This window comes from Miniopterus natalensis, chromosome 17 (genome assembly GCF_054644295.1).
Source record: "Miniopterus natalensis isolate mMinNat1 chromosome 17, mMinNat1.hap1, whole genome shotgun sequence".
NCBI lineage: Eukaryota > Metazoa > Chordata > Mammalia > Chiroptera > Miniopteridae > Miniopterus > Miniopterus natalensis.
In genome coordinates, this window is record NC_142097.1 from 28,263,373 (window position 1) to 28,280,965 (window position 17,593).

General features: G+C 37.5%; 1 protein-coding gene across 4 annotated transcripts in view; it reads right to left on the minus strand.

The window, feature by feature from the left end:
* SPAG9 (sperm associated antigen 9) overlaps window positions 1–17,593 on the minus strand; it is a 94,346-nt gene that overhangs the window by 24,731 nt on the left and 52,022 nt on the right. For all 4 annotated transcript variants that reach the window (XM_087826213.1, XM_087826214.1, XM_016203376.2 and 1 more), the window contains 8 exons: window positions 16,110–16,317; window positions 15,037–15,136; window positions 11,110–11,231; window positions 6,015–6,072; window positions 5,003–5,155; window positions 4,516–4,567; window positions 2,328–2,458; window positions 723–779 (listed from right to left, as the gene is read on the minus strand). In XM_087826213.1, the coding sequence (XP_087682339.1) occupies window positions 723–779; window positions 2,328–2,458; window positions 4,516–4,567; window positions 5,003–5,155; window positions 6,015–6,072; window positions 11,110–11,231; window positions 15,037–15,136; window positions 16,110–16,317 (881 nt within the window). The remainder of the gene's footprint in view (window positions 1–722; window positions 780–2,327; window positions 2,459–4,515; window positions 4,568–5,002; window positions 5,156–6,014; window positions 6,073–11,109; window positions 11,232–15,036; window positions 15,137–16,109; window positions 16,318–17,593) is intronic.

The following is a 17,593-nucleotide window of genomic DNA, read 5'->3' on the forward strand; positions in this document are numbered from 1 at the left end:
AGTATTAAGCACACTAAACACACAGTACGGCTAGCATGAACATAATTCAAGTCCAAAACCAACATATACTACTATTCAAACCCTGCAAACACTAAATTTCTAATCTTTGCTTTGTAAAGTTTTTTACAATCACACAACCAGTGAAGCAGTCACTTATTAATGGGGATCCAGGTAATTATCAACTCTAGGAATAGTTCCCCATTACGTTATTTAACTTATCAGAGGATTCCATCAAATGCATAACCAAAATGATGCAGCTTACGACAGCAATATTTTTGTCCTCAAGAACAGCCTTACCGAGCTGGCACACTACATATCAAAAAGAAAAAGTTCAGTTTAGCTATATACCCCAAATTTGAGAAAAGAAGCTAGGGAGAAAAAATGGGAGGAACTAAGGAAGGGAGGAGACACCAAATCATTCTTTTTTTAAAATATATATCTTTATTGATTTCAGAGAGAGGAAGAGACAGAGAGAGATAAAAACATCAAAGATGAGAGTCGTCACTGATCGGCTGCCTCCTGCAGGCCCGACTGGGGATCAAGCCCGCAACCCAGGCATGTGCCCTGACCGGGAATCAAACCGTGATCTCCTGGATCCTAGGTTGATGCTAAACCACTGACCCATGCCCGGCCGGGTACCAAATCATTCTTGAAAATAAATTTTGACTAGAATTTTGTCTCAAAGTGCCATCTAATGTCTTTATGCCTTTTTAGATACTTACAATTGCCAGATGCTTGACCTTTTTTTTTCCTGCATAGCTGGATTTTCTCTTGATGCTCTACATTAAAAAAAGAAGGAAAAAAAGTGTTATTAGTGAGGTGTTCTAGCTGTCTAAGAACCAAGTACAAAAGTAGTTCATGGATGACCTATTGTATCAGCCGGTCTGCTAAAGCTACAATTAAAATAAAATACCATCTCTCCCTCAAAGATCTCAGTCTACTGATAGAGATAAGACTGTTACCTGTACTGGACAGATATGACTGAATGTTAATATTTACAATTTTTTATTGAAGAGAGAGCCTCCACCTCATTCCCCTTTATCAAAATATTGCCTTGTAAATCCCTATCTTTACATAAAGGTCTGTATCACCTTATAATCCCAGCTCTCAGAAAGTAGCCTGTAATTTTACTATTTAGATGTGTCATTTTTCACAGGACTGAAACTTTTCCACCACTGAAAAGATGATCAGAGAACGGGATAAACTAAATTGATAGGTAATTCAACAAAATTTGAGAAAATAAGGCATTCCAAATTGATTCAGTAAGATGGTAAGGATTCTGCCAACACTATGAGAGCCCCCCACCTTTATGTTTCTTAAAAGACTAAATTAAAAAGTTAAAAGGTACTATTTATTTTCATTTGTTGACTACCACTTGGTTGCTAAAAATAGCAATGAAAAGTGGAGCCTTCCTATATGCCTCAGTTTTTAAAATATTTATTCATCATTTATTTACTATCCATTAACTGCTGGAGTTAAGAACGCATTTCTTAGGACATTAGTTTTTTGTACAATAAATAAAGATTAGAATACTAATCTTCTTCCTTCTTGGTAGCTATACACAATTACAATTTTAGCAAATTGTAAATATTCTATACAAAAGATTTCTAGTATAACAATAGTAAAGGATATATAAACTGCTAAATACATGATGCAATCATAAGGAAGTAAAAGTTGGAGGCTAGAAACTATATTCGTAAACTTTAAGAGAATGTGTATGTGTGTGCCATTACTGGTAAATCTGATGTGACAGTCCAAACTCAAAAAAGCAGGCAAATTAGAGGTAACTAGTTTATAAAACTTTTCATGAGCTCTTCCTAAGTGAAAGGAATACTGTTACTGAGAATCTGACCACTAGATGGCAGCATTAGAGAGATTTAAGATCTGACCAAGATCTCAATGGAAGTGGCATTTTGCATGTATGTCAGAAAGGGAAGAGAAATTCAGCAAGGGCATTTTAAAGGAAGACACTGAGTAAAAATGAGTGTTTCCTACTGGCATATGAAATTCTTATATTTCCCTGACATTACTGCAAAAGTAGTGTCAATTTCTATTTTCTTCTGAGAAATGAACATCATTCCTAAGTAATAACAATTGTGTCTTAGAGGCTGTGGGAACACTCTCCAAGAGCCCTTTACTGGCCCAAAAGGCACCCACGTTGATCACATTCTGTTACTAATTCCAAGTGTTACTTTAGGAAGTCTCTCCTAGTAAACAGAGCAAGGAGCTTGGATTCCCAAAAGCAGGACTCTAAATTCTGAATAAAGGAATATTGAAAACTAGGAAACAATACTAGGAAAACACGAGAAGTACTTCTCAATACAAACCGAATCATCTCTGTCCATCGAACAGCTTCCTGAAGTTCCATCAATCTCTCTTTATACTGGTTTCTCTCCATCAGAACGCGGGCCATTTCTACTCTAGTAAACCGCTTCCTCTGGGCTGTGGGAATATCACTCTATAATGAAAAGAAGACTACAGATCACTCTGGGAGACTATATCTGCTTTGATGTTCTCTCAGAAAGAAAATCTTGAAGCATGCAACAGACTGATGTATTTCAGAGGGAAGGGGCAGGGGAGAGACTAACCAATGAACTTACATGATAGCCCATGGACAGACATTAGTGTGGGAAAGGCCTGGGGAGGGGGTGGGAGTGGGTCAATGGGGGGGAAAAAGGGGGACATCTGTAATACTTTCAATAAAGATCAATTTAAAAAAAAAGAATCAACCAATGAATGTATAAATAAGTGGAATAACAAATCGATGTTTCTCTCCCTTCCTCTCTCTTTAAAATCAATTTTTTAAAAAAGTTGATTGTTATCTATATACATTTAATATGCTCACCTGGAAATGCTGCTCTAACAACATTATTTTAAATTCATGTTCTACAACAAATGCTAGTCATTCAAAAATTAGTTACAATTTAGTTTCAAAAGGGGTTCATTTATCTCAAATTACCAATCCATATGCTCCCAAGGCCAGTGTAAAGTGTAAATTTATTGACTGGTTACCAAGGTACTCAACTCTAAGAGGCACTAAAACACCAAGAGAAATACAAGATGAAGAAAATTGTATTACCCAGAATTCTTGTCAGGAAAAATAAGGGATGTGAGTACAGTAAAATCTCACAGGGGCATGCTCAGGTCAACTTCCCTTTGCTGATGGTAAAGGGGAAAGGTTAGATTAACTGTAAAGCTTTTGTTTTGCTGAGTGAAGTATGCACATTTTGGATCAAAGCTGAAAAGCTTGGGACAGTAAGAAAGAGGAAAAGAGCAGTCTCCTCTGTCCTGCCATAGAACTTGGCCTCTCCTTTAAAGGTCCAACAACAAATGATTAAAGGGGTTTGCAATACAGCAATCCCACTACTAGGTATATACCCTGGAAAAACTAGGAGACTTCCACTGCAATGTTCATATAAATAGCAGTGTTTGTGGTAGTAAAAAGCTGAAAACAACCTATTCATTAACAGGAAAACTGATACATAAATTGTAGTATATTCATATGATGGGATATTACAAAGCAGCTAATATGAATGACCTATAGCGCTATACTACAACACAGGTGAATATCAAAATATAATACTGAGTAAAAGACGCAAGTTTCACAGACTAAATACAGTATAAAATGCAGAAATAATGAAAATTAAACCATACTTTGTATGAATACATACATGTGGCATAAACTTATTTTTATTTAAGGTGAGAAAATAATAAATACAGGATAGTAGTTTTCTCTGGAGGGGAGAAACACAGGGTAGCATCAATGTTTGAAAATGTTCTAGTTCCCAGGTTGGGTAGTAGGTTCATAATATTAATTTAGTATAATGTTTTTGTTTTTTTTTTAGTATAACGTTAAGTTACTATTCATAATTTTGTTGTTACATGTATATTTTATATTTTAAGTATTATATAAAAAACAAATAAGAGGTTGAAGGGGCACCAACTAATCATTCTATCCAGGACACCCATATAGCTCAAATGGGATGCTCAAGTAGCAAATACCTGTCAAAGGAATGATAACCCAGCTACCAACAGAATAGCTAGTATGCTAATAACACTGGCAAGAAGCTCATATTTATTCTTTTGTATTTATATATGTTGATAACATTATGGGCTAGTGGCCCAGTATTAAATGCTAGACTTCACCTTTTTATGCTTAATTCTATTAAACAATTTTTATTATTAAGCTTTCATATATCTAAGTCAAAATCTGAACCCAAACAAAAACCAAAAACTCAAAAATGTCCCAGTTAGTCCATGAGCTTCCACATGCAGGCACAGGTCAGAGCACAGAGCCACAGGGGGCGAAAAACACATCACATGTAGCTAGAAAGCTCTGCATCTGGACACCACGTGGGAGCAGAAGCTATCCTACTCATGACCACAAACATGTCTTCAGGCTTTTTTAAAAAAAAAAATCTTTATAATACCATATCCAAAGCTTAGTTAGCAAGACTTCCCCTAAATACGAAAATGTGGTAAGGTAAGAATAAAAGCCCAAAATTGTAAACCTACGTCGTCGTCGTCTTTTGCTTTTTGCCTCGCATCCTCAGCTTCAGCACGAGCTCTAGTGGGAAAAAACATGTTATGTGAGTTGAGTTCATCTTTTCAAAGAATGAAAAAGTAGGTCAAAAATTTTAACCAGTACTAAAGGACTATTTTTCTGTTTTCAAACAGTCTTTACTTAGCTGCCTTTATTTAGGGGAACATTACCATAGCACTGTACTAGGGAAAAAAACAAACAGGTATTAAAGAAGGTTGGGTGAAAGAAAATGATGAATGTCTCTAATTTCCTTATTAGCAATACTTGAACAGTTCTGCTAACCCTTTTATGCATCATGACAAACACAAAAAATGCTCATATGCAGTAAACGGAGAGCGTGCCCGCAGCAGGGCAATGGGCCGCTCCTGGCGCCTCCTGGTCTGTGTGGCATTGGTCTCGGCGGCTAGCCTCATGGTCCCCAGCAGCTGGCGGACACTTGGGCTCACAGTGGAAACTTACTTCCTCAGCTCTTCCTCCAATTCTTTGTTCTTTTCCTCTAGCTTCAGTTTGGCTTGTTTCACAGCCTCCAACTCCCCCTGCAGCACATCTTTCTCACAGGTCAGTTCATCCACTTTTGCTATCAAATCGTTCTTGACTACATTCAACGCATTTCTGGGAATCACAGATTGCAAGTGCGTCAGTACAAATAAATCCTTTCCATCTTTAAGCTTATTCTCTTGTACACTAAGGAAATACACAGTCATAAAGCTGAATAACTGAACACTGCAAAGGCATTCTACCGGGTACTGTTTGTGGATAAAGGTAAAAAGAAACACAAAGCAACGTTCTAACCGAATCCACAGGGTACTGTTGTTAATAAGTTCTGGAGAGATTACCTAATCAATAAAGTAAAATTAATTAGGAAAAAAAAATCTAAGATCTAATTCCCTTTTGAGTACTGTGGGCATAGGACCTCATTATAGATGCATTTTGTTTTGGATATACCCAAGTGTTCCAAAGTTGCTCTGACACAACAAATTAACAATGGGGCCTGATGTTTTCCACATGACTCATGTGCTTGAGGGCCTAAGACCCCACAAACTGTACCTGAGAACCTATAATTATGGTGGGGAAGTCTGAAGAGGTGGGCTGGATATAGAGCAATACATTTATGCAGAAATAAAAGAAACCCCAGGAAAAGAGATAAGAAAGTAGACATCCTGGGGAGGGAACAAAACACGCACAGGACTCATCCAGAATACTGAGGGAAAGCCCGGACGCATGTATAAGGAAAGCAGATAAAAACCTCTGCAAACAACTGAGCAATGGAAACCACTCATCCATGAAATGAGATCCCATGAACAATTTGTGTGTGCGCGCACAGATGCACAAGCCCACACACAGAGAAGGGAAATGAGATGGGACAGTGAGACAGCATTAGTGCCGTGCTGAAGTGAAGAAATGTCATTAACTTGGACAAGAAAAAAAATCAGTATCTTTTCATCCATATTAAAATTTTATATATACTTACTTGGTTTCCAACAGTTGCGTATTTTCTAATATAAGATTCTCAACTTCACGACCCATTCCTAGCAAAAGAAAAAGAATAAAAACTTTGAAAATAAATTTATAAAAAATTATATAAGCTTATAAGCTATAGCTGCAAGTTTTATTTTATGAACGTCCTCTCTCCTTTAGCAATCTCATTTTGTCTACCATTTCATTTGATACATCTAGAGTGGATTATAAAATTATGATTTCCCATCACAAAACAAAGCTAAAGATTTTGTTAGCCAATTCTTTATAACCATTAGCTGTATTTTCTCATATTTCAAAAGGATCAAGACATTTCTGCCAAATATTCTAAAATGTAGCAGCATTTAGGGGGAAAAAGGAAAACATTAATATGGATAGAAAATCCTTTTCAAATCACAGGCTGGCACTTCAGGCCTTTGCCTAAAAATTAGGCCTTACTCATAAAGAACAGGCAGAAATAAGGCCAAAGAAAGACGAAACCCCAATGCAGATGAAGCCTTACCAAAGAAATTATGTTCTTAAAGCCCATGCATTCCATGTAAAGCAAAAACAAAGAACAAGAAATGTTTTGTGTAAGAAACAGAATGAAAATTGATCATTAATCTGTACAGTTTTATGCATGATATGAAACACATCTGGAATCACAATGCCATGATTTAATGCCTAATGGTGTGCAAAAGACAGAAATTACAATGATTTTCTCATAAGAAGCTCAGACAGGTTATAAAACAATGCTTTACCAATTCTTTCTCATAATAAAACAGGATATAATTAGATCAAACCCTGGATCAATAGTATAAGTTTCCTTCAAAGTGTTAATGTTAATGATAATGTTGTCACTTTAAAGAACTGTGCGTAATAATTTACTGAGTACTGTAAGGTAGGCGGGTGGAGCATCAATACAACATCCAATGCAGTAATCTTTAAGGAGAAACTATTTAACTTATTACTTCTAAGAAATAGAAGAAATAAAAAAGCACACGAGGGAATATATCTCAAAAAGCTACAAAAATGAACAAACAAAAAAAAAGCAAAGAAAAACAAAACCAAAACTCATTGCTCATTTACCCTAAGCTAACATGTTAGAAAATTACATACAATGGAAGAAGTAGTATTCATAGCACAGCTAAACAGGAAGAAAATGTTTCTAAAGAAAACTATGCAAAAGAGCTACCATGTCCCCTTATTTTAAAAAAGGTAATACTCCAAATGACTTAAAGATAATTTAACATAAAACCAACCTAAGAATGCTAAAAATTCAATGCTTACAATGGACTAATATTTTGTCCACATTATAATTATCTCAGATTCTCAAAGATCAGCATACTTCTACCATGAAGAATTAAATGTCAGAAATAGTGTTTATATAATCATCTATGTATTCTCCAAAAACTGAAAATAAAGAAAACCTTTAAAAGTTTCCATATTCCAATTCCAAAATGAATTCTGGCAAGATATGTTGAAATATTTGCTTTAAACACTAATGCTAACTTTTAAAAAAAAGCTATAGAGTTGGAAGAAATAAAGTTTAGACTTGCTTTAAAAAGTTTATATAATGACTATGTTTGCTATAAACTCATAAGCATACAGGGAGATAAGCATAAAAGTTAAAAATATATGTAGGGCGCAAAAAATAGCTGAGCAGAAAAAAATGATGAGAAAGCATCAAATGAGAACAGCGGCCAAGAACACCTAGCTTAAAAAGCAGTATATTAAAGTATTTAAAAGCATACACACCAGAGTATTCCCCTGGGTAAGCAGCCCAAGAGAAAAATGAAAGAGAATCTCAATTAGATTGTTTGCAGAAAGCAAGATCTACACTCATTTATTTCAAAATGAGAGAGAGGAGACAATAAAATTGAAGAGATGTGTAGAAACCATTAACTAAACACAATAAGGTGTAAATATTATAAATATGAAAAATTAAAATATGTATTATATGGGGATCACATCCTACAATGTAGTTTCTAAAGTTTACACATTCCTGTCAGGCCCGGCGTGGCTCAGTAGTTGAGCATCGACCTAGCATCCAGGAGATCAAGGTTCGATTCCCAGTCAGGGCACATGCCCGGGTTGCGGGCTCGATCCCCAGTTGGGGGTGTGCAGGAGGCAGCTGGTCAATGACTCTCTCATCATTGAGGTTTCTCTCTCTCCCTCTCCCTCTCCCTCTCCCTGAAATCAATAAAGATACATTAAAAAAAAAAGTTTACACATTCCCAATGAATTCTCTCAAAATCTAGTGTATAAATTTAAAATATCAAAAGAATTGTCCAAAATTTTCACTTTGAAAGAGATCAATAAACACTAACTCATAACCAAAGAAAAACTTAAAAGAAAAATTTAATTGGAAGTAGCCTCATTTCTATTCGAGACTTCAACCAAACATAAACTTAGGTCTAACATATTTGGAAACTTTACTATTAGAGCAAGCAAAAACCTGCCTGTGGTTTTCAAAATCAGAGACACCTCAATTGATTTTAGCTTTGAGTCTCAAGTTGGGTCCGTAAATGGGCTTCCAAATTACCTGTTCATCTCTTGAGAAAGTACACAGAATTTTACCTAGTTCTGTATGGGCATTTCCCCAGAAGTACACTGATCTCTTACAGATTCTCCAGTAAAGGAGTTTCTTCACTCCAAAAGGTGAAGAATCACAAATTTAGAGATGAAACAAAACTGTCAGAACTATATAGGAATCCATTCACTTAGATGCTGTGCAAAGTACTGAAAACAGGACAGTGAGCAAAGACATAGTTGTCTTGGCCACATTGAGCTTACAGTCTACTCAAGGTACATAAAAAATTACAGTAAAGTATGAAGAGTGGCATAATAAATAAAATGCAGTGCTATGAGAATACACTTCAGGGACAACTAAACTCTAACTAGGAGATCAAGATAGAATTCCTACAGGAGGCTGTGCCATTGAAACAGAAGCAAGATGGAGGCAGATATACAGATTTTTTTTTTTTAAAGAAAAAGAGCAAACAATTCTTTGTGATTGTTGAGGAAAGAAGGAGAGATCTAGAATGGAGAACTGAGTGGATGGTGAGGTCATTCATTCACTGAGTTAGTACAAGTTGGTTGGTATAAGAAGAGCCTTGTGGGACAGGAAAATAAGGATGATGATGAACTGAGCTTTAGGCATATCAAGTGTAAAGCCCTACAAATCATCTGAGAACTGTCGATGGCTGTTTGAAAGTAACAGTCTGGCCCGGCCGGGCGTGGCTCAGCGGTTGAGCGTCGACCTAGGATCCAGGCGATCGGGGTTCGATTCCCGGTCAGGGCACATGCCCGGGTTGCAGGCTCCAACCCCAGTAGGGGTTGTGCAGGAGGCAGCTGATCAATGACTCTCTCACTGATGTTTCTATCTCTCTCTCTCCCTCTCCTTTCCTCTCTCTGAAATCAATAAAGATATATTTTTTTTTAAAAAAAGTAACAGTCTGGGGTACAACAAAAAGATCTTGGAAGGAGGTTAAAACTTTGGCACCATTAGCCATGAAAGCTGAGAAACAAGAGCAAATAAGATTTCCTAAACAAAGAAGCCACCTTGGAACAGGAACACTGAGATCTGGAAGATGGGCAGAGAAGGGGAGCCTGCAAAGAAGACTGAAAAAAATGCAGGCAAGTCTGATATCACAGAAACCCAGCAAAGACAGTTTTAAAGACAAATGCTATTTGAGAAGTCATGTGAAATAACTGAGAAGGAACTATTGGAAACAGCAAACAAAAGGCTGTCTCAGGCAAGGCGAGTGTGGGGGAGAATGCCACTCACACTGCAGCCGGCTGAGACGCAAGTAGGACTTGGGAAACCCTGTGGTTAAAAGCAGCCACACTTCTAAGAAGCCTGTTTTGTTCACTGATGTATCACAGCATCTAGAATTGTACCAAGCACATAACAGACACCTCACTGATATTGCTGCATAAAAGTGTGACTAGGAATGGAAAAGTGACAGGGAGGGTAGCTACTGAAGCTAGCGGGTCAGAAGAGGCCAGTATTTTTATTTTTTAATGGTAAAGACCTGAACATGTTTAAATAATAATAGAAAGAAGTTAATATAGGTGGAGAAGTAGAATATATAGAACATAATCAAGAGAATGAAAATCCCAACATAAGGATGCGTAAACATATGATTTCCAAGTTCTAGAGTGTGGCCACGGGAAACAAGGGGCTGCCGTGAATGGAGACAGGGATCAATCAAAATAAGAAAGGCAGAGGATGAGATACCAATTGAGAGAAAGGACAAGCCGTAAGGAGTTAGTTATTTTAAATTATTAAAATCATAAAAAAGGGATCTATGCACATGTATAATGATTACCAAAAACTTTATGATCCTCAAACAAGAGAAGAGTTTTATAATGAGTGATACAAATGGGCCGTGTACTTATTTATCAACCCAAGGTCAATCGATGGACCCTGGGAAACAATTTTATTAGTGTAGCTATATTCCACTTATGAAGTATTACACCTCAATTGCTGTCACTGAACTGTACAGAAGGTCTTAAGTTATAAGAAAAGGTACACCGAAGCTACTTGACACAAGTGAGAATCCTGTAATTATTGTTAGAAGGAACTTTAGAGATCACCTAGAGCAGGAGTCAGCAAACTTTTTCTATACAGGGCCTGATGGTGAATATTTTAGGCTTCTAAGCTGTATGATTTCTGCTGCAGACTACTTAAGTCTCCTGTCGTAATGGAAAGGCAACTATAGACAATAAACAAACAAATCAGTGTGATGTGTTCCAATGAAACTTTATTCACACACATAGAAGATGAGCTGGATTTGGTCCATGAGCTGCAGTTTGCCCAACCCCTGAAATAAGAGTCTAACCTCTTCCTTTTATACACAAAAAAACTAAGGCTCAGAGAGGTTAAGCTATTTGGCAAAGGTCACCAGATAAACAGAAGAGCCAAATGTACTATTCTTTTCAGACCAGGTGTTCTTCAATGACACGAGTTCTAAAATGATTACATTTCCCACAGAGCTGAAACAGAAGACTCAGTGAAATCTCAGAAAAATCAAGTGTTATAGTTTCTTATTTATAAAATCTATTTTTAAAAACAGTGCACTACTTCTTCAGATAAGCTATCGTACCTAGTAAATCCGCTCCTTCATCCACATCTCCAATTAGGCCTGAGCCAGCTGAAGACAGTTCTTCAAAGAGAGATTCTGTGTTGCGATCAAAAGCTTTGTTCTCTATGCCTTTGGTGGGAGTGCTATGCAACAAAAACAACAAAACCAAGTCAACAAACACCACAAAGATTGTAACAGTGTAAATGAGTACAATAGGCTAAGTTACATAGAAATTTTCTTACCTATAATTTATAAATACAAAATTTAATTTTAAAAGATTTCTCAAAGTTTCCTAAGAAATTCCCACTAAATTTCCACCGAGATAACTAGTGAAGAACACACAGTGTTGTGCAGTGAACCCCAGCAAACACGATGGCAATTCATGGAGAGCTGCTCTGATTCCAGCAATGGTGTAAGTGCTTTACATAGATTACCTTGGTGAAGCCTCACACCTACTATACAAAGTAGATGCTGCTATTATCTCAGTCTTACAGAAGAGAAAACTAAAGAGGTTAAGAAATTTGCCAAGATCATCCAGCAAAAGAGTTGAAACAGGCGGGATTCAAACGCAGGTAGGATTCAAATTCAGGCAGTCTGGCTTGAGAATCCACTTAACTAACCCAATCTTAACTGCCATGCTCTATATGGTCTGGGTATGAATTGGCATGGTTATTTAATTTTTCTTTTAAGGGCAACTTGACAGTAGCTTAAAACTTTTTTTTCTTTTTTAATCAAATTATAATAGAAAGTTTATTTAGAAAGTTACAGATGTAGTATAAGAGAGCCAGCTATAGGAACAGAAGAGCCCACGGAGCTTAGGAAAGAAAAAGGCAAAGATAACACACCTGGGGGAAAGAAAAGAGGGAAGGGAAAGGTCAGGGTGTGCTCCGGGGAGGGAAAGGGTACCTCCATTAAAACTTTAAATGCAATACCCACTCCCACTGAGCCAAGAATTTGATGTCACTGCGCTAGCAGGTTTTGCTCAGTGGTTAGAGCGTCAGCCCAAGGACTGAAGGGTCCCAGGCTGAATTCTGGCCAAGAGCATGTACCTCAGTTGCAGGCTCAATCCCTGGCCCTGGTCGGGGCACATGTGGGAGGCAACCAATCGATGTGTCTGTCTCACATCGATGTTCCTCTCTCCCTCTCCCTCTGTCTCTCTCTCTCTTCCCCTTCTACTCTCTCTGAAAGAGCAATGGAAAAAATATCCTCAGGAAAAAATAAATAAAATTAAACCTCTGTCACAAGAAGGTAATTATGTATATAAAAGGATGGTCAGAGCAGCATTTTTATAGTAGCAAAAGGCTAAAGTGACCTAAGTTGATAGGGAGCAGATGAAATAAGTTATTGAGGATATATATATATATATATATATATATATATATATATATATATGTTAAAAGTTAAAAACATTAAAATAGAGCTTTATAAGCTAAAGAAACCCATTATAAAAAGATGTTTTTAAAAAAGCAAACAGCAAAACAGTATGTATAACATAACCCTTTTTTGCAGGAGTAGAGGGAAATGGGGAAATATATGTACGTTTGCACACTAATGTCATAGTAATAGAAAAAAATTTATGCAGCATTTCCAATTAAACATGGTGAACTGAAAATAGTCACCCAAAAATTCAAAACTCAACTAAAATGACAGGAAAGGAATTAAAAAGGACCCAAAGGACATAAGGAATAGAAAACGAAACTAGAGCAGATGACATGTGAACAAAATTCTATAAGATGGAAAACAAATGGGCAAGGAGTAGAAAGTGATTTAACAGGCAAGAGAAAGCTGAAACCTGAGCCAATGGGGTTGAGGGAGGAAGTCAGGAGGCTGCCAGAACCCCTGAAAGGCCCAGGAATCGAAGGAACCAGCAATCTACAGAGAGGAGCATGCAAGGGGGACATAAAACAGAAGGATGAGCTGAAACACGACACAAGAAGCAGGGAGGCCCAGTCCTCTACAAGACTCAGACCTCCCTCTTGCAGCATAGCTCCCTGCATAATAGAAGCCAAGTTTAAATGTTCCAGGCAGGACACTGGAGAGTAAGTCATTTAAGTGTGAGTAAAACAGCCCCAGAGCATCAGACACTTAAAGAAGACCTCTATATATAAAAGAATGCAAAACAAATGGAGTGTGACAGAGGCACTCGGAGCAAAAGGGGACAATGCAGGCAGCAGCAGAAAATGAAGAACAAAAAAAATTTTCAGAATAAATATTGAAAACAAAATCTTTTACGAAAAAAATTATCAATGAGGGCTGAAGGGTAACGTTGAATAAATCATCCAGAAATTAGAAAACAGGAGAGATTGAAGAGGGCAAACAAGAACAATGGGGGTCAGCCCGAGATGTTCAATGTCCACTAAAAGGTGTTCCTCAAAGAGAGAAAATAAGAAGAAATAAAAACGAAAATTTCTCAGAACAGGGGGGTATGATTTTTACAGATGAAAAATTTACTATATGCAAGATACAAAACAGGAGACCCCTGTACCAAGGAACATGATCATAACCCCAATTCTCCCAAAGAAAGTGCATACTTAGCTACTACTACTCGAGATGCACAGGAGTGTGACTAATTCATAAATACGAAGAGATGCCTTAGGGCATCAGGACAACTTCTTACAGAACTCCAGCTGGGAAAGCAGGACCAAGGAAGACCAGCATAAGGATGTGATTTAAATACCTGAAGATAAACAGCAAAAGAGAGCTAAGACGTGACAGAGATTACCTCTTGGGAGGGGGAATGAGGAGTGGGTAGGGCGACTGCCCTTCATATTTTGTATTACCATTTGACCCTAATCCAGCACACATGCGTTAGTCTAATAAAAAGAAATGTTTAATCTTCACAGAGTCTCAAAACGACAAAAGCACACAGTTAACAAGTAGCTGCATCTCCTGGGCTTAGGAGAAGGACAAAAAGCAAATCACCTTTTATACTCTAGATTGTTTATAATTTTAAATATACAATAAAGGAAAAAATATTTTTACAGGACACAGTCTCTGAAATCAGAGTCCTAGGCTGAACTCAGCTCTACCCCTTGCTGGCTTAGGAATCCTGGACCTCCTGAGTTTCCACATCTGTAAAATGGGGATGAAGAACTCTACCTCGCATGGTTGTAATTTAGAACGAATTATATAAAATGATGATGCTGACATTAGTGAACATCGCTGAACTGGGCACTCTGCCAGTGATTTAACATATACTGATTCATTCACTTCTCACAACCATCTGAGATATTACTATAAATTCCTTCTATGGATAAGGAAACTTACCTCAGAGTCAAATCCAAGGCAAGATTTTAACCCACTCTCTTACCCTAGGCTCATGCTTTTAACCACTACTGCATATTGCACAATGTCTAGCAGTGATCAATAAATGGCATGCATTTTAATGATCATTATTAGTTAATTAAAGGATAAAATTTATGGGGAAAAATTAAAAGGCAGTAGCTCCTGTGTGACATTCTTGAATGTCAATCTGTTTCAGATGGCCCTGGTTAAGACGATGATATGTCACCATTTTCTTCCCACCACCAAACATCCTCCCCCAGTAAAATGAAAAGAATGCCTTCCAAGAGCAAGACCCTCACACTTCTAGAGGGAGTAGTCTCTTCTTCCTGATCTGGGGGAAGGAACAAAGTTTGCTCAAATGGTTAATTCCCCCACTCCTGCTCCCGTGTTTCCTTAAGTTCCAGAATATAGGGAAATCCTCTGGCTGTCCTTTTCCCGTCCTTCCACCTGCTCCCAATACCTGATTCTGCAAAGGCGACATTTCATAAAACATTTAAACCATGTACAATGTCCAGTTTCAAAAACAGAAACTGAAATATAATTCCACCATTTCTTCAGCAAAACATGTGAATGCATTCAGTCTGGTCAGAGACCAGAGAACAACGGTGTACTTCTGAGAAAGGGGACAGGAGAACAAATGTCTTATTCTGACATTTACAGCACCTGGAGCCTTTGTATCCACTGAGGTCTTTGTCCATATCCAGCTCAGGAGTGGACTCGATGATGGCCTGAACCTCTGACTTCTCTTCATTTTCTGCAGAGCCTTTATTAAAAGGACATGATGATGTAAGTAATGACTAGATCACATACTATCCCTAGTATGAAAATGCTGCTGCTTCTATGGTTGTAAATACATTTGATCATAAAAGAAATTTTAAAGAGTGGATTCTAGGAAACACAGGGTTAGACACTATGTCACATATTCAATTAACAGTTAATATCAGAAACTAATAAGTAACCAAAGAAAGTTTTCATTTGTATTTCTTGGGACACAGTGCAGTATATTGTAGGCCAGACCTCCCTATTTTCATTCCTATTTAAGGGGTGGAATAGAGAGAAAATAAAGACAAAGACTAATGGTCTGAGGCAGGGACAGAAAAATAGGGCCCCCTATCTTTCAGGCTCTCCAACCTCCAGCTCTCAACATTTTCCTCTCCAAAAATTACTTTATCACCACCCCTTTAAGCTTATTCACAATTGAGTACAATAAATTGTTTATTTATTTTATAAATCCAAAGCACCAACAATCCAATGATGACCTTTCTCATACCCACATCATCTGGGTTTATTGAATACTTTGCCAGTAAGCAAAGAACTAGGATCACGGCCTGGCCAGGTGGCTCAGTTGGTTGGAGCATCGTCCCATACAGCAAGCAAAAGGTGGTGAGTTCGCCTGGCTGGGTGTGGCTCAGCAGTTGAGCATGAGATCATGATCACCTATGATCCAGGAGATCGCAGTTCGATTCCGAGTCAGGGCACATGCCGGGGTTGCGGGCTCGATCCCCAGTGGGGGATGTGCAGGAGGCAGCCCATCAATGACTCTCTCTCATCACTGATGTTTCTATCTCTCTCCCCCCCATCCCTTCCTTTCTGAAATCGATAAAGACATAAAAAAAAAAAAAAAAAAAAAAGGTGGTGGGTTCCATCCCCGGTCTGGGCACGTGCAGAAAGAAACCAATAGATATTCCCCCCCACCACTAAATATAAACCAAAAAAAAAGAGCTAGGGTCACGTACCTGTTGATACATTTCTAGTTTCTTGGGCTACCTGTACTTGAATGTGCTTGCTTATCTCTGACTTATTTGGTGCATCTGCAACCTTCACAAATCCTTCAGTGTCTTCCTTCAAGGGTGTATCAGTAGGAAGTGCTGCCACATCTGAAGCAGCTGTTGATGCTGGAGTGGTAGCTTTAGATCCTCCTTGGCTAACATCAGAAAGTTCATCCTACAAATAAGAATAATTACAGAAGAATTTTTAAATAAGTAATTTATTTTAAACCATTTTTAAAATGGGTTAAGAAATAAACATGCCAAGAGAAAATTCTATTAAAAAACAGTAATAAAGATTCGCTGATTACCAAAGGAAACCAATAAATAATCTCCACAGGCTATTCAAATAATTAGGAAATATTTAAGTAAATCATATTTTTTCAGACATACTTGAGATTCTTCTAAATAGAAAATTTGAAGAGTAGATTGGCAGTATTAGCAATAACATTACATCTTAACATCAACACAGAGTTTTTAATGGCAGTGTAATAATGTACAATCATTTAATAATAAAGACCTGCTTCAAAACACTTAAAGAGTATGTACTGTGTAGTAGCTACTCTAAAATAGCAGTGGGATATCAAGATTCTCCAGTTTCAGGCAAGAGTTTTGTAAACAGTGTTCTTAAAACACTTTGCATTATACAGTATATCATTTGAAGTGCTTATTAAAGGGAAGAGTCTAAGTCCAACTTCAGACTTTATGCAGTGAGATCAGGTAATCTGCTCTTTAACAAGCAACCCAGGTGACTTATATACGCACTACAATTTGGTAAGTACTACTCTAGAGTCCACAAACAGCTTTCAAAACCTACATGCCCAGATTAAGGTTTTATGCAAAAATCTGTGGACCATTCATTTTTCTGGGAAAAGAATATACAACTTTTATCAGATTTTCAAACGGGTTTGTGACTCCAAAATAATTTACAACAGTTGTCCAATGACTAACAATAATAAGGCTGTTCTTTTAAAGCAAAGTAGCCAGAGCCCTGGCCGGGTGACTCGGTTGGAGCTTCATCCCATACACCTAAAGGTTATGGGTTCAATTCCCAGTCAGGGCACATACTAGGCTTCAGGTTCCATCCCCAGTTGGGGTGAGTATGGAGTATGGGAGGCAACTGATTGATGTTCCTCTCTCACATCTCCCTCCCTCCCGTGACATAGGAAAATGCTTATATGTTAAACTGGGAAAAGTGTATACTTTCAAAGAAATAATCAGAGATGTATGAATGTTATTTATAACAGCAAAAAAGTGCAAACCACTTAAATGCTCCAAAATAGGAGATTGGATAGATACATGCAAAAAAATGAAACTAGACCAACTTATACCATACACAAGAGTAAACTCAAAATGGATTAAAGACTTAAATATAAGTCACAAAACCGTAAAAGTCCTAGAAGTAAACATAGGCAGTTTTTCAGACATTTCTCACAGCAATATTTTTGCCAATA